Source organism: Tachyglossus aculeatus, chromosome 11 (assembly GCF_015852505.1).
Source record: "Tachyglossus aculeatus isolate mTacAcu1 chromosome 11, mTacAcu1.pri, whole genome shotgun sequence".
Taxonomy (NCBI): Eukaryota; Metazoa; Chordata; class Mammalia; order Monotremata; family Tachyglossidae; genus Tachyglossus; species Tachyglossus aculeatus.
Genome location: NC_052076.1, coordinates 46,984,381 through 47,011,556, shown reverse-complemented (window position 1 = coordinate 47,011,556; position 27,176 = coordinate 46,984,381). Strand labels below are relative to the sequence as shown.

The 27,176-nt window shown below is 45.3% G+C and overlaps 1 protein-coding gene and 2 non-coding genes across 3 annotated transcripts in view; 2 read left to right on the top strand and 1 right to left on the bottom strand.

Annotated features, from left to right (window-relative positions):
- Positions 1-27,176, top strand: part of GALNS (galactosamine (N-acetyl)-6-sulfatase) — a 75,806-nt gene that overhangs the window by 5,765 nt on the left and 42,865 nt on the right. Inside the window, exons 2-10 of the mRNA XM_038754323.1 lie at positions 3,212-3,335; positions 4,161-4,235; positions 7,395-7,497; positions 10,923-11,066; positions 12,466-12,532; positions 12,635-12,762; positions 13,997-14,136; positions 15,374-15,477; positions 26,944-27,080. Of these exons, the coding sequence (XP_038610251.1) occupies positions 3,212-3,335; positions 4,161-4,235; positions 7,395-7,497; positions 10,923-11,066; positions 12,466-12,532; positions 12,635-12,762; positions 13,997-14,136; positions 15,374-15,477; positions 26,944-27,080 (1,022 nt within the window). The remainder of the gene's footprint in view (positions 1-3,211; positions 3,336-4,160; positions 4,236-7,394; positions 7,498-10,922; positions 11,067-12,465; positions 12,533-12,634; positions 12,763-13,996; positions 14,137-15,373; positions 15,478-26,943; positions 27,081-27,176) is intronic.
- On the top strand, positions 389-516 carry LOC119935449. Its single transcript, XR_005453333.1, has one exon. It is a non-coding gene; the product is annotated as a U6atac minor spliceosomal RNA (small nuclear RNA).
- Positions 21,287-21,424, bottom strand: LOC119935374. Its single transcript, XR_005453259.1, has one exon. It is a non-coding gene; the product is annotated as a small nucleolar RNA SNORA7 (small nucleolar RNA).

Here is a 27,176-nt window from a genome sequence, read left to right as displayed (position 1 = left end):
TTCAAGGCCCTGCTGAGAGCTCACCTCCTCCAGGAGGCCTTCCCACACTCAGCCCCTTCCTTCCTCTCCCCCTCGTCCCCCTCTCCATCCCCCCCATCTTACCTCCTTCCCTTCCCCACAGCACCTGTATATATGTATATATGTTTGTACATATTTTTTTTACTCTATTTATTTATTTTATTTGTATTTTATTATTTATTATTTATTTTATTTATTTATTTATTTTGTTAGTATGTTTGGTTTTGTTCTCTGTCTCCCCCTTTTAGACTGTGAGCCCACTGTTGGGTAGGGACTGTCTCTATATGTTGCCAATTTGTACTTCCCAAGCGCTTAGTACAGTGCTCTGCACATAGTAAGCGCTCAATAAATATGATTGATGATGATGATGATGTTGGATGAAGGGAAAGAAGGTGAGCATTCCTCTTGAGATGGGTGGAAGAGGTCCTAGTGGCCTTTACAACACCTATACGGTTAAAGCATTGCCACCTATTTCGTGGCATCTAACCAAGTAATCCCGTCTAGACCGTGAGCCCATCGTTGGGTAGGGATTGTCTCTATCTGTTGCCGAATTATGCTTTCCAAGCACTTAGTATAGTGCTCTGCACACAGTAAGTGCTCAATAAATACAATTGAATGAATGAAAACTGCGCAGAGGGTCTCTGTCAGGCCGCTGGACGGTCTGGGCTGTATTTGCACGAGGCAGATGTATCTTCTGTACTTAGTGGCCTGCCATTTATGTAGTTTTAAAAAAATGGTATTTGTTAATCAATCAATCATATTTATTGAGCGCTTACTGTGTGCAGAGCACTGTACTAAGCGCTTGGGAAGTACAAGTTGGCAACATATAGAGACGGTCCCTACCCAACAGTGGGCTCACAGTCTAAAAGGGGGAGACAGAACAAAACCAAACATACTAACAAAATAAAATAAATAGAATAGATATGTACAAGTAAAATAAATAAATAAATAGAGTAATAAATATGTACAAACATACATACATATATACAGGTGCTGTGGGGAAGGGAAGGAGGTAAGATGAGGGGGATGAAGAGGGGGACGAGGGGGAGAGGAAGGAAGGGGCGAAGCGCTCATTATGTGCTAAGCACGCACTGGGGTAGAGTGTGACTTTGGACAAGTCACTTCACCTCTCTGTGCCTCAGTTCCCTCATCTGTAAAATGGGGATTGAGACTGCCCCACGTGGGACAGGGATTGGGTCCGATCTGGTTAACTTGGATCCAGAAGCAGCGTGGCTCAGTGGAAAGAGTCTGGGCTTGGGAGTCAGAGGTCATGGGTTCTAATCCCGACCCCACCACTTTCGTTCATTCATTCAATCATATTTATTGAGCGCTTACTGTGTGCAGAGCACTGTACTAAGCGCTTGGGAAGTATAGGTTGGCAACATATAGAGACGGTTCCTACCCAACAGTGGGCTCACACTCTAGAAGGGGGAGACAGAGAACAAAACAAAACATATTAACAAAATAAATAGAATATGTACAAGTAAAATAAATTGAGTAATAAATATGTACACTTAGCTGTGTGACTTTGGGCAAGTCACTTCACTTCTCTGGTCCTCAGTTACCTCATCTGTGAAATGGGGTTGAAGACTGTGAGCCCCACATGGGACAACCTGATCACCTTATATCCCCCCCAGCACTTAGAACAGCGCTTCGCACATAGTAAGCGCTTAACAAATACCATCATTATTATTATTATCCACCCAGCGCTTAATAATTATTATTATTATTCTTATGGTACTTGTTACGTGCTATGTGCTGAGCACTGTTCTAAAAACCATCATTATTATTATTATCCACCCAGCGCTTAGTAATAATAATTATTATTATTATGGTACTTGTTAAGCGCTATGTGCTGAGCACTGTTCTAAGTGCTGGGGTAAACACAAGTCAGGTTGGAAATAGCCCCTGTCCCACATAGGGCTCACACTTTTAATCCCCATTTTACAGGTGAGGGAATTGAGGCCCAGAGAATTGAAGTGACTTGACCAAGGTCACACAGCAGAAATAGCAGAGCCAGTACAGTGCCTGCCACATAGTAAGCGCTTAACAAAAACTACTATTACTATTATTATGCAAGATAATCATGTTGGGCACAGCCCCTGCCCTACATGGGGTGCACAGTATCAATCCCCCTTTTACAGATGAGGCAACTGAGGCAGAGAGAAATTAAGTGAGTTGCCCAAGGCAATAAAGCAAAGTGGCAGAGCCAGGATTAGAACCTAGGTCCTTTGTAACTTGTAATTTACTGCTTCTCCAACTTGCTGCCCACATGTGACTTTTTGTAGCAAGAACAAGTGGGAATATTGTTTTTTCAGAAACTTTTGGTTTAATTAAGGGACACAGATTTCATTTGACAGTCCCCTGAAATCTAGATTCAGGGTTACAGAAAAGAAAAACCAACACAGATTTTCAGCTGCAATAACTTTTGACAAATGGGGGAGAGAAGAAGAGCTCACTTCGGAAATCCATCGCTATGGCCATTTCATGGTTGTACATGTCAGGAAATCAGCCGTAACTTTATAAATGTTTCCATTAGAGAGTGGCAGGAAGCGTGCAGTTCTAAAGCTCGTCTGCTTGTGCTTCTGTGGTTACAAATGCCTTAGAAGGCAAGAAGCACCATTACAGAGTCAGACCAGTGTCCCTTTAGTTCAGAATTTGGGCTCTGACAGAATTAACCTGGTCACACAGCTGACAATTGGCGGAGCCAGGATTTGAACCCATGACCTCTGACTCCAAAGCTCATGCTCTTTCCTCTGAGCCATGCTGCTTCTGGAAGTGTTGGATAGGCAAGATTCTCCTAGAATTACGGGGGGAATTTTCTGCCCATTAAAACCACCCGTGATTGTGTTGCTTTTGATTTTTCCAATCATTAAAATATGGGCTATATCTCTCCCTCACCAAGCTTCCAGAACCCTAAATACAGTTCCTTGTTTGAGTATGAGTGTTCCTAAATGCCCCCATTACCAATGGAAATAGGGTAGAGTTCCTTGTTTCTTAGTTTACAGACTTCCCCTCTGTCAGCCCTCATTTCCTTAATTCTGGCTGTGAAGTAGGCTGCTGATTGAGTTTCACCGAAATGGGAATTTCAGGGGCAATAAAGTCATTTTATGTGTATTTTGCTCATACCGGTTTTGCTGTTCAGCAAGTGGATAATTATTTGTTCAACTCCCCGTGTGGTTCTTTCCTGTAGATGGGGTGGGGCGACCTGGGGGTGTTCGGGGAGCCTTCTAGAGAGACCCCTAATTTGGATCAGATGGCAGCAGAAGGGCTTCTTCTTCCAGACTTCTACACTGCCAACCCTCTCTGCTCTCCGTGTAAGTAAACTCCAATTTCAAAGTACTCTGGGGGCTGGGGGGCGAACATTCGAACTCTCATAATCTCCCAAGCGCTTAGAACACTGTTCTGCACCTAGTAAGCACTTAGTAAATACGATGATTGATTTATTGGCTAATTCTGACCTTCACTTGCTCTTTGGCCCAAGCTAAGTCCATTTGGCCTCTCTGCCTCAGCTTCTTCATCTTTAGAACGGGCTTGCTCTATCCTTAGTGGGACTGTGTATGTGTATATATGTTTGTACGTATTTATTACTCTATTTTATTTGTGCATATCTATTCTATTTTATTTTGTTTGTTTGGTTTTGTTCTCTGTCTCCCCCTTTTAGACTGTGAGCCCACTGTTGGGTAGGGACTGTCTCTATATGTTGCCAGCTTGTACTTCCCAAGCGTGTAGTACAGTGCTCTGCACACAGTAAGCACTCAATAAATACGATTGATTGATTGACTAGGATCACGTTTATAAGTGTGTCGAGATCCTTATTCTCGGCACTTTTTTTATCATATTTATTGAGCGCTTACTGTGTACAGAGCACTGTACTAAGCGCTTGGGAAGTACAAGTTGGCAACATATAGAGACTGTCCCTACCCTACAACGGGCTCACAGTCTAGAAGTACTTGATGAGAATCCACAGTTCTAGGTATTGTGCAGCTTGGAATTAGGCAAAACCACTGTCGAGTAGACCTGTGGTCTTCAGTGAAGAAATGTTGGATAGCCATGATTCATTCAGAAGTATAATGGGGAATTTCTGTCCATTAAACCATCCGTCATTGTGTTGCGTTTGTTTTTCCATTCTTTCCATCTAGCCAGGGCTGCTCTGCTGACAGGCCGCCTCCCTCTCCGCAATGGATTCTACACCACCAATGGACATGCCAGAAATGGTGCGTGTTTATCTTTTCATTTGGTTTCTCTCCTTTGCTTACATTGCCCTGGTAACAAGCAGCATGGCCTAGTGGAAAGAACGCGGGCTGGAGGTTCAGGAGGCCTGAGTTCTAATCCTAGCATTGCCACTCGTCTGTTCTGTGACCTTGGGGACGTCGCTTAACTTCCCTGCGTCTCAGTTTCCTTATCTGTAAATGGGGATTAAATACCTGTCCTCCCTCCCCTTTAAATTGTGAGCCTGATGTGGGAAAAGGACTGTCTGATCTGATTTGTATTGTATGTACCCTAGCACTTAGCACAGTGTATGGCACATATTAAGCATTTACCAAGTATTATTATCATTGTGTTTGTTAAGGACTTACTATGTGCCAGCTTCTGTACCAGACACCGGGGTAGATGTAAGCAGAGCAGATTGGGCACAGACCATGTCTCACGTGGGGCTCACAGCCATTTTACAGATGAGGTAACTGAGGCACAGAGAAGTGAAGTGACTTTCCCAAGGTCACACAGCAGACAAAAGGCAGAGCCTGGATTAGAACGCAGGTCCTTCTGACTCCCGGGCCTGTGCTCTATCCACTAGGCCACATTCTCATTATTACTGTTGTCGAGCCTTTGCGGAGAGTATCCGCAACATTTGACCTCATGTTGGCATTTGCAGAGGTAAAGGATGGGAGAGGTGGAAAGTTGTTCAACTAGGGACACAGACATCTGCATATGGTGGCATCTTGAATAAAGAGTTAAGCCTCTGAATGCTCCTGTTGCTGATTGTAATTTAACCATAAAGTAGCTTTGACTTTTGTTGGCCAAGGAATGATTTTCAAGGGCAGTTGAGGTAGAGGCAGTGCTAAGCTCTTATTTCTAGACTGTGAGCCTGCTGTTCGGTAGGGACTGTCTCTATATGTTGCCAACTTGTACTTCCCAAGCGCTTAATACAGTGCTTTGCACACAGTAAGTGCTCAATAAATACAATTGGTTGATTGATTTATTATACATTCTCCATTTGATTACACAACGGGTCAACAGAACTGTGTATTTGACAAGTTGCTTCTCTCCTTTTGCTTCTGGTCCTGGTTTGATTCTGCCTGAATTGTTAAATTTAGATGCTCCACCACCTTCCCTATCCCCTGTCCTTCCATGGGTGTCCATGCCTGCAGGGCCAGGAGACTCCAGGCCCTAAAATCTGGAGCAGGGTGGCAGGCCATTCAGTTCTGTGCCCTCTCCTGGCAACCGAGTCATGTTTTTGAGAGATTGGGGATCTGGTTCATTTGGGGAGTCCTTAGAGCCATCTCGCATCTCTGGAACTATGATCCAGACCTACCCACTGGGGAAGAGACCCGGCGAGCAAGGATCAGTTTGGCCTCTCGAAGGTCCTCGAGTCTGGGATGGCCCAAAGCCTGCTTCTGATCTCTCAGGGGAGCCGTAGGCCCTTTCTCCGCATGTGAGAAGGAGAATGGCAGGCACCTGTTGCTTGTTTGGCTGTTTCTGGCCCAGTTGGACGTTACTTTGACTCAGTCTCTCTTCCTTCTCACCACGGAAGACCCAAAGCAAGACTGAGAACTGGCTGGAGAGAAAGGAGCCCCATGTGGGACAGAGAACTGATTAGCTTGGATCTACCCCAGTACTTTGAACAGCGCTTGGCATGTAGCAAGCACTTAACAAATACCGCATTGATAGTAATAATCATTTTAAAAAGTAAGCAGCTGACCTGTGCTCTCTTCTCTTTCCCTGCGTAATACGCCGCTGTAATGTGTCCTGCTTCTTCTATTCTCCAATTTTTGGTGCAACACTCCTGTCTTGTCCTAAGCCTTGTCTTTCACTTGCTGCCATCCCCTAGAAATAGTAGTATTTGTTAAGCACTTGCTGTGTGCAGAGCACTACTCTGAGCACTGGGAAAGACTACACAGGTAGGAATTAGACACGGTCCCTGACCCTCAAGGAGCTCACAATCTAAGAGAATAAGGGGGAATGGAGACTGGGAACAGATTAATTAAAAGAAGCTACTAAAGCAACATAAAAGTGAAGGACAGATACAGAAAATAAAAACAAAAATGAGCAGGGCACTGTGGCTACGGGAGCAGAATTTCAGGCCCCTCATGGCTCGGGATCTAAGGTAAACCTGTATCCACAGCAGTAGCTAGAGCAGCCGCCAATCTTCCCGAGGTTTTGTGGAGCTTCATGCTGAGGGAGCTTTTCTATTTCCCGCCGGGGTGGAGGAAGGCAGGATGGGATGGAGTCTCTTCAGCGGTGCGGAGCTGATGCTGGTTCCTGGGGGGCAGCGGAGTTGGCTGTCCAGTGGAGGGGATGCCAGGAACGCTCAGCAGCAACTTTGATCCCTGTACTAGCACATATAGAGCATGTGAGGTTATAGAGATTGTCCCAACAGGCATGGAAGGGAGGTAGCATGTATCTGTTGCTTTCCTCGGCTGCGATGGAGAGGTGCCGTTCAGAGCAGTACTGCAGTTGGTGCTGGGGCCCTTTTTTTTTCTTTTATGGTATTTGTTAAGCACTTACTATGTGCCAGGCACCCTACTAGGCACTGGGTAGATCCAAGGTAATCAGGTCGGACATAATCCCTGTCCCACATGAAGCGTACAGACTTAATCCCCATTTTCCAGGTGGTGTAACTGAGGCACAGAGAAGCGATGTGACTTGCCCTAGGTCACACAGCAGACAAATGGTGGAGCTGGAATTAGAACTCAGGTCCTTCTGTGACCCCCAGGCCTGTGCTCTCTCCACTAGACCACCCTGCTTCTCAGAGTCCACTGTTGGACTTGTCATTCATTCAATCATATTTATTGAGCATTTACTGTGTGCAAAGCACTGTACTAAGCGCTTGGAAGAGTACAGTACAACTACAGACACATTCTCCAGCCACAACGAGCTCACAGTGTAAAGGGGGAGACAGACATTAATATATAAAAATAAATGTGCCATTGAGTTGAAGGGGTGCTAGAGTTTGGCAGGAAGTGCCCCTCTCTCTTCCCTGGAGATGACTAGGCTACTTCTGCTAATTCCAGCTACCGCTCGACACGCTCACCGAGATCGTCCACTGTTCTCAATTTTCACCAGTTAAAATGGGACTTCTAGACAGGTTGCAAGGTTTCTATGACTTGTTTGGTAGCCTCAAGTAAGCGTATAAAACTGTCTTGTTTATCCAGCCTTCACGCCCCAGGAAATAGTTGGGGGAATCCCAGATTCTGAGGTACTACTTCCAAAACTGCTGAAGGAAGCAGGATATGTCAGTAAGATTGTTGGCAAGTGGTAAGTCTGCTTTGAGATTATTTTGTTTTCCTCTTTATCTTTTTTTTTATTTATTCACACTAGGAAGCCCAGGCTGTAAAGATGTTTTTAGGAACTCCGGAATTTGGGAGAAACGCCAAGGGGGTGGAAAGATGAAGGATATCTTGAACCTGCCATTGACCAGCAATTGTAAATGTGAAGGCAGGAACTGTGCCCCTTCCGGAGTGGGATTTTAGAAAATAGCCTTTGCGGAAAATAGCCCTCCGAGCAGAGTGGAAAGGGGAGAGAAATGTGGAAAGATTGAGCCTTCACATAGAAAGGCCACAGTCAGGATAGCTTCCAAATTTATAGACTGTGAGCCCGTTGTTGGATAGGGATTGTCTCTATCTGTTGCCAAATTGTACTTTCCAAGTTCTTAGTACAGTGCTCTGCACACAGTAAGCGCTCAATAAATACGAAAAAAAATTCAAGGAAGTTCTGTGGTAGAACTGAAATGCCACAAAAAAAAGTGTACCAAAGGGACTTGGAGAAAATCTTAGGTAGAACAGATATTGATCTAGTCACCTATAAGCAGAAGCACTGTGATAGGTGTAGAAAGAATCCACTTGCAGAAGAGGTATTAATGAAAATTTTTCTTCTGGAGTGGGGCAGCTCAACGGCATTCAACGTGCTGGGAATTTTTCACTTCATTTTCATCTATGAGACTTTCAAGGAGCACAGAGGTGGCTTATTTCTTCACCTCCCCAGCTTTCCCATTAAAGAAAGATAAGTGGAAAAAGCAGTCTTGGAAATGTAAAAAAAAAACTGCATTTGCAGCTTTGGAGGGTTTCGAGAACTCTAGCAAAGTGAATAATGGAAGCTTGGTTAATGATTCACAGGAAATTTTAGGAGCCAAGAGTCTAACTGATGACAGAAAGGCATGTCTCTCTTCTTCCTCTCCACTCCTCTCAAGGATAAACCGGGAAGATGTCCATGGCGAGCCCATCCTACAGCTCAGAAGTGATTATCAAGGTGTTGATAAAGTGAATGCACTGATAGAGCATATTTGGAAGTATTGGAAAGCCTATTTATGGCCGGGTCATGGCCCATGAGGGTTTCCAGGAGGAACTCTTGGGGTTCACAATTTTGGTGCCTAATGAACTTGGAGAGAAGCTGGAGAAGTAACAACTAGAGAAAATGCCAGCAGAGCTAACGTTGGGAATCAGTTATCAGGCAATGCACATAGTGAACCGGCCACAACAGGCTTCATTCATTCAGTCCTATTTATTGAGTGCTTACTGTGTGCAGAGCACTGTACTAAGCGCTTGGGAAGTACAAGTCGGTTCAGTGGTTTTCACCACCATAGAATAAGTGGTCTTGAATGGAGCCTGTGAGGGAGCAAGTGAGTGAGAAGGGCCTCCAGGCAATCTAGGGAGTTAGTTCTTTTTTGGTTTTGTTTTTTTTTAATGGTATTTAAGCACTTACTATGCGTCAAACACGGTTCTGAGCACTGGGATAGATGCAGATCAATCAGGTGGGACACAGTCCCTTGTCCCACATGAGGCTCACAGTCTAAGTAGGAGGGAAAGCAGGTATTGAAATTGTAGTTGACGAAACTGAGACACACAGAAGTTAGATGGTTTGCCCGAAGTCGTATATATACGTCTTTATATATATTTATATATATATATATGTATACGTATATATAAAGTCGTACATACATATATATCCGCTCACTGTATTTCAACAGCGTTGTCAGTATTTTTATGTTTGTCCCCCATTAGAGTGTAAACTCCTTGTGAACAGGGAAATTGTCATTTCTTTATTCTGTACTTCCCAAACAGTGCAGTGCACCATATCAAGTGCAGGCTCAGTAAATGTGACTTCTACTACTACTATCACCACCAGTAGATAAAGTGATTTTAGAACTGACATAGAGTGAGTCATCCGTCATGGAGAGGAAGCCAACTGCACTGGGGTGAATTAGGAAATACTATAGCTCTCTGGAAGGCAAATGCATTCAGAGTGGTATACCTAATAGTAAATCACTAAATGTGTTTAGATGATGTTTTGAAAGTTTGTTATTAAACAGAATGTTAATCCTGAATAATTCTATTAAGAAAGAAAAGCTGGTCTGATTGTCAGATGTGTGTAAAGGATAAGTGTATACAAAATAAAAATAAGCAAACTTCAGTTACCCACAGGCTAGTGTCCTGCAGAGGTTAAAGAAAATATAAAGAGCCAAGATCAATACTAGGAGTAAAATCAAGGGTTGAATTTACATTTTCTGGGAAGGGGAAAGTCTGGGGAGCATGGTGAAGATCGAAGGGATCTGAGCGCAAGGGCTCCAAATTACTATCAAAGAAGCCCGTTTTCTCTGGGAAAGAAAAAAGAATTACTGTATGTAGAGTGTCTAAGACAATTAAGATAAAGAGCAGTTGGTTGAACTTGAAAAGTGATCAAAACATTCCTAACAGGCTGAGAAAGATTAGGGAAAGGGGTATGCTGGGAAAGTCTGCAGTATTTGAAAGCCTCCTGGCTCATCTAAGCAAGGCTTTCTTTGGTCTTGATTTTATATTGACTGTAGTAGCGAGAGATCAGCTGTAGAGAAAAATTAGGCTGGGGGGAGGGGGGAAGCCGGAGAAGAGCAGAGCCTGGCAGGAAGTTCCCCACAGCTTAGACTGACGCCTCCAATGTGTGCATGGGGTTTGCAAACTGGAAATCCCCTCCCTCTTGACTTAAGCAGATGATCTTCGCTTGTTGAAACAGATTTCACAGTTGTCACCAAAGTGGGCATTTTGCCCATTTTCTCTTCTAATCACTCAACATTGCATAGTAACGGAACTTTTTTGGAATTATAAATACATAGCAGTTCGTGGAGCAGTTCGTGTCGGTTATGTGTAATCAGATTGCATCTAGGATTCACCCGGCTCATGATAGGTCATGGCTTCTGAAGCGTCTTGTTTTCACCTTTCAGACCCGTTTTTGAACAACGAATAGGCTGAGCTGTGAGAAGAGATTGTCGTGAAGTTAGTTACCTCCAGGAAACCTCTCAGGGGTGGGAGACGAGATGAAAACTGGGAAATTAACTTGTGTCCTTGGATTTGTGATGGGAGTTGGGAGAGGAGGATCGATTCTGCAAAAGGAGTGCTTACTATGTGCAGAGCACTGTCCTAAGCGCTTGAAAAAGTGTAATGCAATAAAGTTGGTAGACAAGATCCCTGACCTCAAGGAGCTTACAGTCTTCAGGGGGAACCGGCAGAAAAATAAATTACATAATGGCAATGGATCTCGGAGATAGTGTTGAGGGCTGGAGTCTCAACTTCCAAAAAAGCGTAGCAGTATTTTACTTGGAGAGCAGTGGGGTGGTGGCAGGGGCGTGTATGTCGGGGGATTGGTCTATAGTTGAAGTATTTTTATTTTCCATTCCGTTGGATGTCTGAACTGTCTTGGGTTCCTGTTTCCAGGCATCTGGGTCAAAGACCCCAATTCCATCCCTTGAAGCATGGATTTGATGAGTGGTTTGGCTCACCCAACTGTCATTTTGGACCTTATAACAACAGTGTCAGGCCCAACATCCCTGTTTACAGGAACTTGGAGATGGTTGGCAGGTAATTCAACCTTTTCTTCTCCTACCTTCCAGTGAACAGTGGTATAAATTTCTTTCGTTCCAATTTCACACAGTGTCAGAGCGGATTGGAGCTAAGAACTTCCTTTTGATCATTTTTCGCCTGTTGAAGTGGCCCGGAAGGCTGTTTGGAGTCTTGTGTGATTGACTCTTCTGCACTGAAGGTTTTTGGCAATTGGTTTGTTTGCTTTTTGTATGGGTGATATTAATCAATCAATTGTATTTATTGAGCGCTTACTATGTGCAGAGCACTGTACTAAGCAAGTGGGATATTAATCCCACTTGTAATCCCAAAGCCCACAGTTCCAGTTAACATGTCATCTTGGGATATTTTTAGATCAAACAGTATCCCAGGCGCCAATTTGAGCATTTTAAGATCTTTCTCAGAAAACTGTCCAAATCTGGGTTGATGGATTGGACTGAGAGTATCTATGAAAATGCTAAGGGTCCCGTAGTTCTGGGGAATTACGCTCCCAAACGATAGCTGCAAATCAGTGAAACTTCCTACCCTTCTTTGTTTTTCCTCAGAGGACCACTTTTCGATGGCCGGATCAAAATTCAAATTCTACCCCAAATTGCATGGGGAATAAACCCACTCAACAGCTTGTTATCCTCTTACTACTGCAGATCACCGCTAAATTGCTTCAGCCTCCCCTTCAGACACATACAACATAATGGACACAATTGAGAGTCAACCTGGCCTAGCCCAGGACTAGGAGTCAGGAGACTTGGGTTATCTAATTTTGGCTCTGCCATGTGCTTGTTGTGTGACCACGGGCAAGTTACTTAATTGCTCTGGGCCTCAATTTCCTGTTTCTTTAATTCCTGTTTTCCCTGCCCCTTGGACTGTGAGCCATATTTGCACCAGAGACTGTCAGCTTGTTATCTGCAGGGAACGTGTCTGCTAATTCTGTTGCGTTGTGCTCTTCCAAGCGCTTAATAAAGTACTCTGCACATAGTAAACACTCAATAAATACAACTGATTGATGGTATTGTATCTACCCCAGTCCCCGGAATGTAGTAGACACTTAAATGTCACAATAACGGTAACAATAAGTAGGTTGCTGTTTGAGGAGCAAAGTATCTGGGCTGGGTTGTAGTGGGAGAGCAGTGAGGATAGGAAGGAAGGAGAGATCTGAATGAGTGCCTTAAATTGGAGGGTCAGGAGTTTCTGTTGGATGGGGAGGTGGTTTGGTAACCATCGGATGCTTTTGAGAAGTGAGTAATAATTATGATTAATGGCCGGGCAAAGTTACTGAAGCTTGTCACATTCCATTAGTTTTGGATTTCCTTGGCTCAGTCAGGCTATCCATGAAGGCCCTGGAGAAGCAAAAGCCTGTCCTGATTTTCTTACGCTTTGGGGTTTCGTTTTGTTTTGTCAGATTCTATGAAGATTTTCCAATTCAGCAGAACACAGGAGAATCCAATCTAACCCAGATCTACCTACAGGTAGTGGACCTTTGAGTGTGGGATGGGGAGGCCAGTTTTCGGGGTTTTGGGGGGGAAGTTGCTCACCGGAGGCAGCGGGGAAACTTGAGTTCTCACTTCCAGGAAGCCCTCAGTTTCATTGAGAGACAACATGGCAATCAGCAGCCCTTCTTTCTGTATTGGGCCATTGATGCTACCCACGCGCCTGTTTACGCTTCAAAACCTTTCTTGGGCACCAGCCAGAGAGGACGGTAAGTGACTTCGTATTCCTTCCCTGCTGTCGTGTGCTGGAGAAAGCCACAACCTTTGTTTCTCTGAGACAGTCTTGGAGCAGTCGGTCTGCCAGGTCATCAGTACAGCTCTCTAGAGACCGCTTGGCCTCTGACCGACTTGGTGACTCGGGACCTCAGCTTCTCTGGGCTTCTTTCATTCATTTATTCATTCAGTAGTATTTATTGAGCGCTTACTGTGTGCAGAGCACTGGACCAAGCGCTTGGGAAGTACAGGTTGGCAACATATAGCGATGATCGCTACCCAGCAACGGGCTCACGGTCTAGAAGGGGGAGACAGACAACAAAATAAAACGTGGAGACAGGTGTCAAAATCGTCAGAACAAACAGAATTAAAGCTATATGCACATCATTAACAAAATAGAATAGTAAATATGTACAAGTAAAATAGAGTAATCTGTACAAATATATAAAAGTGCTGTGGGGAGGGGAAGGAGGTAGGACGGGGGTGACGGGCAGGAAGAGAGGAAGAAGGGGGCTCAGTCTGGGACGGCCTCCTGGAGGAGGTGAGCTCTCAGTAGGGCTTTGAAGGGAGGAAGAGAGCTAACTTGGCGGATGTGTGGAGGGAGGGCATTCCAGGCCAGGGGAAGGACATGGGCCGGGGATCGACGGCGGGACGGGCGAGGACGAGGCACAGTGAGGAGGTTAGCGGCAGAGGAGCGGAGGGTGCGGGCTGGGCTGGAGAAGGAGAGAAGGGAGGTGAGGTAGGAGGGGTTGAGGTAATGGACAGCCTTAAAGCCGAGAGTGAGGAGTTTTTGCTAGATTCGTCTCCTGAAAGATGGAAGTAACTGCCCAGTGATCACAGTCAACCCATCTTATTAACCTGTAATTTGACTTTTGTTGGTCAGTGAATAACAGAGAAGCAGTGTGGCCTAGTGGAAAGATCACGGCCATGGGCATCAGAGGACCTGGTTTTCCTTCCGGCTCCACCAGTTGCCTGGTGCGTGACTTTGGGCAAGTCACTTTAACTTCTCAGTGCCTCAATTGCCTCATCTGTAAAATGGGGATTGAACACCTTGAACTGTGAGCCCCTTGTGGGACGGAGACTGTGTCCCACCTGATTGACTTGTATCTACCTCAATGCTTAGAACAGTGCTTGACACGTAACAAGCAGTTAAAAAATACCATTTAAAAAATCCGGAAAAGAGAACGTGTTTCTTGTCCCTCAATCAATTTATTGTCCCTCTTTCTGTAGTTATGGGGATGCAGTGCGGGAAATTGATGACAGCATTGGAAAAATCCTGAAATTCCTTCAGAAACTGGGTATCAGTGAGAACACATTTGTGTTTTTCACATCGGATAATGGAGCTGCTCTCATTTCAAGTCCAGAGCAGGGTAAGTGTCTGACATTCATTTTTCCCATGTGTGCACCCATTCAGAAGGTTGCCCATTTACAACACTGCCTTGCCAGCTAATGCTGACTTCTTTTTAAGCAGAAGGAGAAATGAGAAGGTATAGATAGGGGTATTCCCCCAATCCGTCCTACAGTTTGAGGGAGTTTTTTTTAATGGTAATTACGTGGTTACTGGGTGCCAGGCACTGTACTAAGTGCTGGGGTAGATACAACCTAATCCAGTTGGACACGGTCCATCTCCCACACGGGGGTCACAGTCTTACCTCATCTGTAAAATGGGGAATAATTGAGGCACAGAGAAGTGAAGCGACCTGCCCATGGTCACACAGCTGACAAGTGGCAAAGTTGGGTTTAGAGGTCAGGTCCTTTTGACTCCCCTGCCCATGGTTTATCCACTAAGCCATGCTGCTTCTCAGTTGCTTTATTGGCAGCGCACAAAGCCCCCTTGGTTTCTACATCCCCATCGATGTCTTTTGTCTGACTGCTTGAAGGTTTTCTGAATCTTCTGCCAACATTGAGCCAACATGCCACGTATTTCAGTTCTTACATAGGGAGCCCTTGTTTGGGGCCTCGAAAAACCTTTCAAACAATTGTGGAAAATTCCTAGCCTTTGTGATTTACTGCCGCTCGGTATGTTCCTTGCTTTGCTTAAAGCCATTGAAAGAACAAGTTTTCTCAGATCTGCTTCCTTCGCAGCGTTCCAGGATCTTTGTTTTCTACTTTGCCCTGGGTGGTTATTTAGCCGACACCCAAGAGAGTCTGGAGAAGCATGTAGTATAATAATAATAATAATAAAAATAATAATAATAATAATATAGTGGCATTTAAGCGCATACTATGTGCAAAGCACTGTTCTAAGTGCTTGTTACAAGGTTATCAGGTTGTCCCACGGGGGGCTCACAGTCTTCATCCCCATTTTACAGATGAGGCAGCTGAATCCCAGAGAAGTCAAGTGACTTGCCCAAAGTCACACAGCTAACAAGTGGCGGAGCCGGAATTTGACTCCAAAGCCTGGGCTCTTTTCCACTGAGCCACTGGTGTATGTTGTGATCCTCGGGTTGCAGCTTGGACTCCCCGTACCACACGCATTCAGTTTCTCGGCCTCCTCAGGGGAAAAACCCAACGCGTCACCTTAGGGAAAGTGAAGTTCCAAGTTGTCTCTTTGGGGTTTTGGGGGTATCTTGTTTTCAAATCTGGTATAATTCTCCATTCTTCCAGGAGGCAGTAATGGCCCCTTTCTCTGTGGGAAACAAACCACCTTTGAAGGTGGCATGAGAGAACCAGCCATTGCCTGGTGGCCGGGACACATAGCTGCCGGACAAGTAAGTGAATACTGTGGGCATATTAGCCCATTCTACACTATTAGAGCTCTCCAAAAGAGAAGCAGCGTGGCTCAGTGAATAGAGCACGGGCTTTGGAGTCTGCGGTCATGGGTTCAAATCTCGGTTCTGCCACCTTTCAGCTGGGTGGCTTTGGGCAAGTCACTTCACTTCTCTGTGCCCCAGTGACCTTATCTGTAAAATGAGGATGAAGACTGTGAGCCCCACATGGGACAACTTGGTCACCTTGTAACCTCCCCAGCGCTTAGAACAGTGCTTTGCACATAGTAAGTGCTTAATAAATGCTATCGTTATTACTATTATTATTTAAAAAATCAAGATTTAGGACTTGGGGATCTTCAAGTAGAGCTATTACGGGTTCAGAATAATTTCTGGAGGTCTTCTTGTAATTTTAAATTTTGAATTTATGTCGAGCTTTGATTTTTTTTTCCATAGCACTTTTATAGCCATTATCTTGTTTTACCCTTCCAACATTCCTACTGTGTGACTTTGGGCAAGTCACTTTAACTTCTCAGTACCTCAATTGCCTCATCTGTAAAATGGGGATTGAATACCTTGAACTGCGAGCCCCATGTGGGATAAGGACTGTGTCCCACCTGATTGACTTGTATCTGCCTCGATGCTTAGAACAGTGCTTGACACGTAACAAGCACTTAAAAAATACCATTAAAAAAATCCAGAAAAGAGAATGTGTTTCTTGTCCTTCAGTCAAGGCGGGCATGATTCTCATTTTGTAGTTGAGGAGAATTGAGTCCCAGAGAGGGTAAATAATTCAGATTCCAGTTCTCTTGATTCCCAGACCTGTGCTCTGTCCTCTTTCCTTCTGCCTCAAGCAGGTTTGGACTCCAAAAATGATTTCCCCTCTTCCGACATATTTAATAGTAATAATAATAATAATGGTATTTATTAGACATTTACTATGTGCTAAGCATTAAACCAGATATAGCAATCAGATTAGACATTCTCTGCTCCACACACAGGACTCAAAATCCAAGAGAGAGGGAGAGCAGTTATGTTATCCACATTTTCCAGACAAGGGAAGTGAGGGGAGGTTAAATGACTTACCCACGATCACCCAGCAGGCCAGTGACAGAGCTGGGATTTGAACCAGAGTCTTCTGACTTCCAGATTTGTCCTCTTCCCACTAGGTACCGTTGTCCCTTGGCACACGGATATTCCCCCGGAGGAAGCAAAATCTTGCAAACCTTATGGCCCATCTCTGGAAATGAAATTTCACTTGTCCAAAGATAAATCCCCAATTAAAGATCTCTTCTTGAGTCATTGATAACCGTAATGGGTAGGGAGAGCACCATTCTAGGACCTCTTCTGTTTGATTCTGGAAAATCCACTTAACCTGTTTGAACCTTATTGGTGCCATCTGAGAAATGAGGGGGATAACTCAGTTGCCTCAGGCACCTGAGGAAGTAAGGGATCATCATCAATCGTATTTATTGAGCACTTACTGTGTGCAGAGCACTGTACTAAGCGCTTGGGAAGTACAAATTGGCAACATATAGAGACAGTCCCTACCCAACAGTGGGCTCACAGTCTAAAAGGGGCAAACAGAGAACAAAACCAAACATACTAATAAAATAAATAATATTTATAATAGTATTTGTGTGAGATGTCACTAGGTAGATGAAAGATAGGGGTAAAGCAAAACAGAGAGGCCTGATTATTATTAGTAATAAATGTCCATTATTGTTCAGCATTGATTAAACACCCAGTGTGCCAAGAGTGTCTCACACTCTAGCTCTACAAGGGCCCAGATTCGAGCTCTGACTCCGCCTCTAGACTGTAAACTCACTGTGGACAGGGAACATGTCTTTCAACTCTCCTGTATTGTACTTTTCCAAGTGTTTAGTACAGTTCTCTGCCTTCAGTAAGCACTCAGTAAATACCATTGATTGAGTGACTGGTCTCAGACCCAACAACTGGGAGCTTTATTCTTGAGCTGGTGCTCTTCTCTGTTTCGGCCCAGCCTTACTTGTGGAATGAGAGGGAAAAGTACACACCCGTGGTTCACTTTGTTTGCCCCTGGAATCTGTTGACGCTGCGGAAGCACGGGCTGCCGAAGCGATTTTCCTCAAACACCTCTTCAGTCATTCTACTCTCTGGCTCCATGCTCTAAACTGCCTGTTGCTTCCCTATGCCGCAAATTCAGACTGCAGTTAATGGACTTAAAAGGCCTTCTCCTAGCTTGCTATCTCAGGGCCCTCATTTCCCAGTGACTGCCTTACTGCCATCCTTATTCAATTGTATTTATTGAGCGCAGAGCACTGTACTAAGCACTTGGGAGAGTAAACAGTAAACACACCTTCCCTGCCCACAGTGAGCTTACAGTCTGTGTGCGATCCTCTTGTCTCTGGGTCCTCTCTCCTTCAGAACTCAACTCACATTCACCTTCTCCATGATCCCTTCCCCAACTGAGCAGAGCTTGGTCCAAGCTCTCAAGCAATTGGCGGCATTTATTGAGTGGCATGTATTTAATATAAAGCACAATACTAAACGCTTGGAGCGCACAACAAGTGGAAGGTACAGGGTACACATTCCCTTCCTTCAGGGAACTCATCTCCACCCAGCAATTTACCTCCCTCACCAATGTGACTGAATATGTGACTATGTACAGTCATCTAGCCTATAAGCTCCTTGTGGGCTAGAGACCTGTCTACCAACTTTGTATTGAACTCTCACGAGTGCTTAGTACAGTGCTCTGCACACAGTAAGCGTTCAATAAATACCATTGATCGATGTGCATATGTACCTGACTGGATTGATATATTTTGTTTGCGCACACGTATTTTTAATGGTATTTGTTGAACGCTTGCTGTGTGCTACACACTGTACTGAGCTCTGGGGTAAATACAGGCTTATCAGGTTGGACATAGTCCATGTCCCTCTTGGGGGTTCACGTCTTAATCCCAGTTTTGCAGATGAGGTCACCGAGGCACAGAGAAGTTGTGGCTTGCCCAAGGTCACACAGCAGACAAGCCTGTGCTCTTTCCACTACGAGAGCAGCGTGGCTCAGTGGAAAGAGCCCGGGCTTTGGAGTCAGAGGTCATGGGTTCAAACCCCGGCTCCACCACTTGTCAGCTGTGTGACTTTGGGCAAGTCACTTAACTTCTCTGGACCTCAGTTACCTCATCTGGAAAATGGGGATTAGGACTGTGAGCCCACCATGGGACAACCTGATCACCTTGTAATTTCCCCAGCGCTTAGAACAGTGCTTTGCACATAGTAAGCACTTAATGAATTCCATCATTATTATTACTATTATTAGGCCATGCTGCTTATCAGTAGCGTGACCTGTTTCGTGTGCCCATCTTGAGTCTCCTTGTTTAAAAGATTAGTGTGTCGGGGAAAATGACGTCCATATGGACAGATTTTTTTTTGCAGACTAATTTTGCCGAATTAGTTTTTTGTGTTTTATGCTTGAAAACCGTTATTAGGTTGTACCTTAGTGTTCACTGCAAGTTTTTTAAAAAGTCAATTCCTTTCTCCTCATTGGCCCTATTTCCTGACCCTTTCTTCATTTCTCTAGGTTTCTGCTGGACCTTTTTCAGATTTGCCCCATCTTGTTCAAGTTGTCGAATCCCAGACAGTACCCTAATTAAGGCATGGCCGGGAAGTAGGGGTTGACCTCTTGGTGCTTTTATTTCAAGAATATTAATGGTCATTTGAGAAGAAGTGTGGCCTATCTCCCTATCTTAGCTCCCAAATCCTCTCCTCCGCTATACCTTCCCATTACTGTTGACAACACCATTGTCATTTCCGTCTCTCAAACCCGAAACCCTGACGTTATCCCTTCTTTCAGTCTCCATATTCAGTCTTATGGCATATCCTATCATTCCAGAAGCTGCCACCTCCTCTCCAACCATTCAGCCACTCTGCTGGTCCAGACATTTGTTATATCCCGACTTGACTTCTGCATCAGCCTCCTCACTGACCCCTGCCTTCCGTCTTTCCCCTCGCCAGACCTCACTGCACACTACTGCCTGGATCATTTTTCTGAAATGTCATTCTGCACACATCTCCTAAAAAGCCTTCAATGGCTATCCATTTCTCTCCATATCGATTGGAAACTCTAGACCATCAGCTTTAAAGCACTCAGTCAGATCATTCTCTCCTACTTGTTCGCTTCTGTTCTCCCGGTACACCCCATATCACATGTTTTGTTTCTCTCCAGCCCACCTACATACCATACCTTGTTCAGTCTCTCCTGCTGCCAGCCCCTTGTTCATGTCCTGCCCTCCATACAGAGGGCATTAAATTAAAAAAAAATACTGATTCTGATCATTCTTACCGGAAAGCTAGAACAAACTTCCATCCTAAAGTCCTTGCGAGAGCTTCAGTGAAATGACTCGCAATTTCAAAAAAGAAATGGTATGTGAAGGTACACATGTCTACGTTACACCTGTCTACATGTTTTGTTTTGTTGTCCCTCTCCCCCTTCTAGACTGTGAGCCCATTGTTGGGTAGGGACCGTTTCTATATGTTGCTTACTTGTACTTCCCAAGCGCTTAGTACAGTGCTCTGCACACAGTAAGCGCTCAGTAAATATGATTGAATGAATCAATGAATGTCCTCCTTCCTGCCTGAGCTTCCTCCTCGTTCACATTAATCAACTATATTTATTGAATGCTTACTGTGTACAGAGCATTGTACTAAGCTCAAGGGAGAGTACAACATAACAAAATTAGCAGACACGTTCCCTGCCCATAACGAGCTTGGATCTCTCCATCTTCAAAGCTCTTCGGAAAGCCCTGTCCTCTGGTCTGGAATTCCGTCTTACTCCATGTATGACAGACCACCACTCTCCCCACCTTCAAAGCCTTATTCAAGAGGCCTTCCCCAATTAAGCCCCCTTCCCTGACTCTCTCTCCTTCTGCGTCATATATGCACTCGTATCTGTACTCTTTGGACATTTGGTATTCACCCCACCCTCAACCCCAAAGGATTTATGAAAATACCTTGAAATCATGTATTTACATTAATTTCTGTCTCCCCCTCTACACTGTAACCTCATTGTGGACAGGGAAGGTGTCTACCAACTCTGTTGTTTGGTACTCTCCCAAGCACTTAGAACAGTGCTCTGCACACAGTAAATGCTTAATAAATATGATTGATTAGTTGATTGAAATCACCTTTTCTCTAGGATGCCTACCCCAAATGATTTCTCAAATGTTTCATCTCCCCACCCTCCATCCTCTTTACAGTCACTTTAGCACATAAGTGTCATGTAAGCACTTGGCTACTCTCACCTCCTATCCCCCCAGACCACTGAAGTACATCTCTTTAAACTCTTTACCCCCTGCAGTTTATTTAATGTCCATCTCCCCCTACTAAATTGTAAGCTTCACGAGGGCAGGGATCATGGCTACTAATTCTGTTTTCCCCAAAGCATTTTGTACAGTGCTCTAGCACACAGTAGGTGTTCAATAAGTACTGTTGGTTGATTGGCAACAGGATGTAGCACCACCTCGCAATCCACAATAACGATAGGAATGAACCATCCGGTATGTCTGACTTTCAATCAGTGACTTGTATTTATTGAGCAGCTATTCTGTGCAGAGAGCTTGTCTTGTCTTATGCCGTCGAGTGGTTTCCGACCCATAGCGAAACCACGGGCACATCTTTCCCAGAACGCCCCACTTTCCATCTGCAGTCGTTCTGGTAGTGTTTCAATAGAGTTTTCTTGGTAAAAATACGGCAGTGTTTCCTTCCGCTCAGTGAATTTGTCTCCACCCTCGACTCTCTCCCATGCTGCTGCTGCCAGCACGGGTGAGTTTTGACTTGTAGCCGAGTGCCTTCCACTCGCTAGCCACTGGCCAACCTGGAAATGAAACGAGTAGGCCTCTGCTTGACTCTCCCTCCCGTAGCCGAGACTGGTGGAGTACTGGAAACTCTCCAGGTGCGACCCTGAGAGGGGCAGAGAGCTTGGGAGAATAGAGTACGACTTGGGAGAATAGTATGACAGGGTTGGTAGACATGTTCCCTGCTAACATTGAGCTTACAGTCTACAGGGAGAGACAGACGTTAATACAGATAAATTACAGATACGCACATAAGTGCTGTAGGGCTGAGGGAGGGGTGAGTAAAATTCGCAAATCCAGGTACAAGAGTGATGAAGAAGGGAATGGGAACAGAGGAAGACCTAATTGGGGAAGGCCTTTTGGAAGATGTGCCTTGGATGACTTTGAAGCGGGGGAGAGTAATTGTCTGTTGGGTATGAGGAGGAAGGGTATTCCAGGCCAGAGGCAGGATGTGGATGAGAGGTCTGCGGCGAAATAACCGAGTTGGAGGTACTTTCCCTGTATAACACATTATGATCCACTTGTCCATGAATTTATGCCAACCCCTCCTGAACCTGTGGAAATTCAGCCTGCACAACATATGTTTAGGGAATTCTGTGTGCTTACCAAACTCAATGTGTGAAGATGTGTGCCCTTTCATCTGTTTTAAGTGGGCTTCCACTGGCCGTCTGGTATTGTAGGATTCAGTGAAGAACAGTTTGCTGCTCACCCCATTCACACAGTCTACACGGTTTTGTAGGTTTCAATCATGTTTCATTTCGACCTTCTTCTTTCCAGACTGGAAGAATCCTAAGATTTTTCGTCTAATCTAGTTTTAGGGTAATTAAAGAAGCAGCACGACCGGGTGGATCTGGGAGCCAGGGGCCCTGGGTTCTGCCACTGGTCTGCTGTGTGACCTGGAACACATCACTTAACTTCTCTGTGCCTCAGTTTCTTCATCTATAAAATGGAGATTAAATCCTACTCCGTTTTACAGTCTGAGCCTCATGTGGGACAGGGACTTTTTCCAACCTGATTATCTTGTATCCACCCAGCGATTAGAACAGTGCTTGACACATAGTAAGCACCTAACAAGTAATGTTATTACCATTATCTCATATTATCAATGTTGAGTGCTTACTGTGTGCAGAACACTGTACTAAGTGCTTGGGAGAGTACACATAAATGCGGTGTCATCCCTTATTTAATAGCTTCTTGTTTTTGTCCCAGAAAAATTCAGTCTGCGGGGCTGGAGGGGGTGAGAGTGAGGGTACTTAGTTGCCTTGTGTTCCTTTTTCTCTAAAGGAACAGGGACTGCTGAAGCTAGGCTGCTGCTGGCTGGTATATCAGAGTCTCAAAACTGAAAACAGCAGCCTTGTTGCGGAGGTCACAGCTTGTTGCAAGTCCCGTCCGTATGGTCCATTGTCCCCTTTCCCGTCGTCTGACCCATCTCCAAAGGGAACATCTTTGCGTTACCAAGCCAATGGATGGGGACCGGCTAATCACTAAGCTAGTTTACGGATCATTCTGTTGGGAACGGCGCCAGAGAGGCTTTTGTGAATTCTGTTAGCAGTTGAGGAGTCGGAGAGACGCATTGTTTTAATCCAGGTCCATAAGTTACGTTTGGCTTCTAGCTTAATGGTTTGTGAGCAGAGAGGCGCTGCTTAGACACAGAAGGCTCCAATTTATATGTCTGACTGGGCACCCTCCTTCACACTCTTATACCTCAGAAATCCCGTATATCTTTTTCTTTTCCCAGTTTCACTGAATTCAAAACAAGTAAACATTAAAAAATTCCCCACATCATGTCTGCCTTCTGGAAGGATCGAGGTGGATGAGATTTACATTGTGGTATTTTGAGTCTTTCCCCCGCCTCCCGCCTCTCCCCAATCTCCCTCTGCTTCCTGCTCCCTGAAGGAGAAAAGAACATATCAAGCCAAAGACAGCATTGCAACCTTTTCTTCACCGTCTCCCATGGGGCACAAATTGAAATTGAATTAGACAGGGATATCAGGTCTGCTCGCTGTGATAACTGTGAAAGGATTTTATTTAAAAACACCCTGACATTTGTTCACCCAGTTTCAAATATTTAGCTTTCCCCCTTTTCCATTCCTGGCGGGGGCGACTTTATTAATTGTCGCCTTTGATTCAGAGTTAAAGCTTGAAAGCACTGATAACAGCAGTGGTGGTGACTATTCTCGCTACGTGGCCCACAGCTAAAGGATTTCATTTTCTTAAAGACGTTATGTGTACACTGAGAGTTTATATTAAAAAGAGAGCTTCTTACGTGCGTACTGCCAGCTGTTCCTTACTGATACGAGGACTATCTGATATAGCTAGTGCGCTCTCTCTCTTTCTCTTTCTTTCTCTCTCACCCCCTCTTCCCCCCAACCCTTCTCTCCCTACCTTAGCATCTCTAGTCCAGAAACATAACAAAAAGGGGGAGGCTTTCTGTTTTTTTTTAAAAAAATTTCCTCCTTTTTTCAACTGAGGGAAGACTGGAATGAAAGAGTAGGAAAAAATGATTGTTTTGTTTTTCCTCTATTTTTACAGATATTAACCTTTATTTCCCCTCCCCCTCATCGTGCTGCTGTACACAGATAAATCCAAATGGCTGTGGCATATGTGTTTAATTTCCTTAAGAAGTTTCTCCTCCATGCGGAGGAATGTTCGTCTGAGACCGGGGACATAATTGGCTGATTAAAGTCAGCGATCTCCATCTGGTTATGTTTAATGAGGGCCGGTACGAGGAGTCAGCGATAGCCCCACAGGACTGTCACAATGCATTGTGTAAATTCGATAATGTTGCAGGCATGGCTTACAACAGGACTGTCTGGGCAGCGTCTCTGCCTAAAGGATCCAGCCCATGTTCTGCCTGTTAAGCTAAATGTCCAGACTATGGGAGTGTGGACTGAAGGAGAGAGAGAGTTTGCCTTGGAAAGCACAAAATGACTAATTGTAGGGACGGTATTCACAAGTGGGTTTCTTCCCTTATTTCTTCAAACCCCTTCCGTCTAAATTAGCCTGGGCCGCTCATCTCCGTATCCTCAGATAACAAGAGGTGTTCGATCAGCTCTGCTTGGATGGGAAAGGTGGGATCTTGGGGGGGGCGGCATCCCACCTACCCTCTCCCACACCCCAAGGAGAAATGGTTTTAAGAAGGCTGATCTCTGGGACTCAGTGATGCCAACATGGAGGCTCTTTTGAGGTGGGGGAATGGAAGGGAACGGAAAGAGGTTGCCTTCGCTGGATGCAAAACCGAAACGCCTAATTTCCTCATTAAAATAGCCTGTCCTCTGGTCTCCGCTGTGCATCAGAGGAAATTACAGCAGCTTCTCTTTTTATTCCCCACTTCCTGGAGTTCAACAGCTTGGGTTTGGGAGGCTTTATATTAAGCAGCTAGTCGGACGTATCCGTGCAACCGCGTTCTGTAGGGAGAAAGCCTTTTAATTTAGTCGAGGATGGGAATCTTTAGTGTGGCCCAAGGTAGAGAGTCCGTCCAAATTACGTGGGTCCCAGCGGATGCCTTTTTCTTAAGCCACCCTGGATTTCGGTCTGAAAGGGGAATGAAGAAGCAGGCTCCAGCTAAGCGTCCCGTAGCCGCTCCTGGAGGAGCCCAACGAGGAGAAAAGCACCCACTCCAACTCGTCTCGGTGCTTTGCCGTAATTAGCCCCCACTACTTTGTGTAGTCTGCTTCCTGGAGCTCGGGGTGACGGGAGAGTACAGCCCTTGTCTAACCGATTCCGAAGTGCACCCAGCAATTTGCCAGGTGATGCCGTGGATTGAAGGCTTCAGATGATGAAGTGGCTTTTAAAGTTTGAGACCAAAAGCGCAGCATCTCGGTGAGGACGCTATTTTTGGAAAACGGAGGAAAATCATTATTATTCATGCGTTTGTTATCGACAAGCAGTTATTGAGCCTTAGCGGTGCGTTCCGAGCTCTAGAAAGCAAGGTAAACACAGCCGTCGCCCAGTGGGCTCTCTGTCTAAGTCAGGGACCCTTCGGTCTGTCAGAAGTGTTCGGGACAGTGGCCCTTTCTCTTTGCTGAATGGTCAGCCTGGCCTGTCTCTCATGAGGAAGGTTTGGGGACTTCTCCTAGGATGGAGAAAGTGTGGACCGCTGAGCCCCGGGTTGCAATAAGCACTTATCACGTTCAAACTGTTGCTCTGTTTAAATCATTTCTTAGTGTCTGTTTGCCGACTGGATTGCATTAGTTAATCACCTGAAGATTCATGGACCACGTCAGGCTGTGGATAGTCACTTCATTATAAGCAGTCCCCCACCAAGTGCATCAGCAGAACGTGCAAAATCACCTCCTCTGTAGAATCATTTATTTTGCTCCTTCCCATATATTTGCATGACTTTAGGCAGCTCAGGGGTTCCTAACCCACAATGTAGGGGGTGAGTCTTCATGTGTTAATGCAAACTCAGCTCCTAAAATCTCACTTCCTTGTTGCAGCTCTCCAACCTGCAGTGTAGACTGTACTCCCCCAAGTGCTTTGCACAGCGTTCTGCGCACAGTAAGCACTCAATAAACACCATAGATTGAATGGCAGGAAGAAGAGGAAGGGAGCAGAGGTGATGTAAATCGTAAAGTGTTTAAAGTCATTTAGAGAAGCAGCATGGCTCAATGGAAAGAGCTCAGGCTTCGGAGGCAGAAGTCATGGGTTCAAATCCTGGCCCCGCCACTTGTCAGCTGTGTGACTTGGGGCAAGTCATTTAACTTCTCTGTGCCTCAGTTACCTCATCTGTAAAATGGGGGTGAAGACTGTGAGCCCCACATGGGACAATCTGATCACCTTGTGTCCTCCCCAGCACTTAGAACAGTGCTTTGCGCATAGTAAGCGCTTAACAAATGCCATTATTATTATTTATTATTATTATTCAAAACAGGTGAGGTAGCTTGATGGTTCTGGGGAGGCTGGCCTATAGTTAGAGTGTTGATCAAGGAGACCGCAATTATTCAGGTGATTGATTGGCAGGGTGTGGGGGAGAGAGGCTGGGTGAATCCACACCAGGCTTGGAGGTAAAGGTTTGTAGAAATTGGGGGCAGAGAACACTCATTCAGTCTTCCATGGGTTGTACTCTGGCCATGCCCGCCGCCCCTGAAGCATCACCCCTTGGCTGATGCTAGCCAAGAAACCCTGGATCGTCCTTTGTACAAAAAACAACCAGGAATTTGGCCTGATCTGGGAATCCTGATCCTCCCCTAAAGGGGCAGCTTCAGGGCTGGCCCGGGACCCCTCTGACCAGCCCAGGCCCCCCCCCCCCCACCCCGATCAAACTCAGACCTCGAGAACCTCTTCCCGGCTACCAAAATGGAGGACCCACCCGAGGCACTAGCCATTTTATTGGATTCTGAGGCCCAAGATGGCCAGGAGGTTTTCCTATCGGAAAGGGGAAAATTAGGAGAAAATATTGCCAAATGGAGAGTGAATGGTGGGGAGGAAAATAAGGACCCCAGAAGAGAAGGTAAAGCTAAATTCTAGGAAACATTGGTGCAAAAGATAAGGGGAACGAACTGTTAGAATGTGTACAGTAGATGTATTAAAATAAACACATGAGCCCTTGTCTTCAACCCTCCCCCCACCCCGCTGCCTGGGGACGGGAAGGAATGTCCTTGCGCTTGTCACGTTGTTGCCCTGTCGATTTCAGGTGAGTCACCAGCTGGGCAATGTGATGGATCTCTTCACTACCAGCCTGTCCCTGGCGGGTCTAAAGCCTCCCAGCGACAGGGAGATTGACGGCATTGACCTTCTACCTGCCATCCTGCAGGGCAAGTTGATTGACAGGTTAGTTACGGCCCGGAACGGAGCTCCCCGAACACATTTGCACGTGCCTCCACCCACCCCCCGCCTTCTCTCCCACCACCGTTTTCAAAGCTGCTG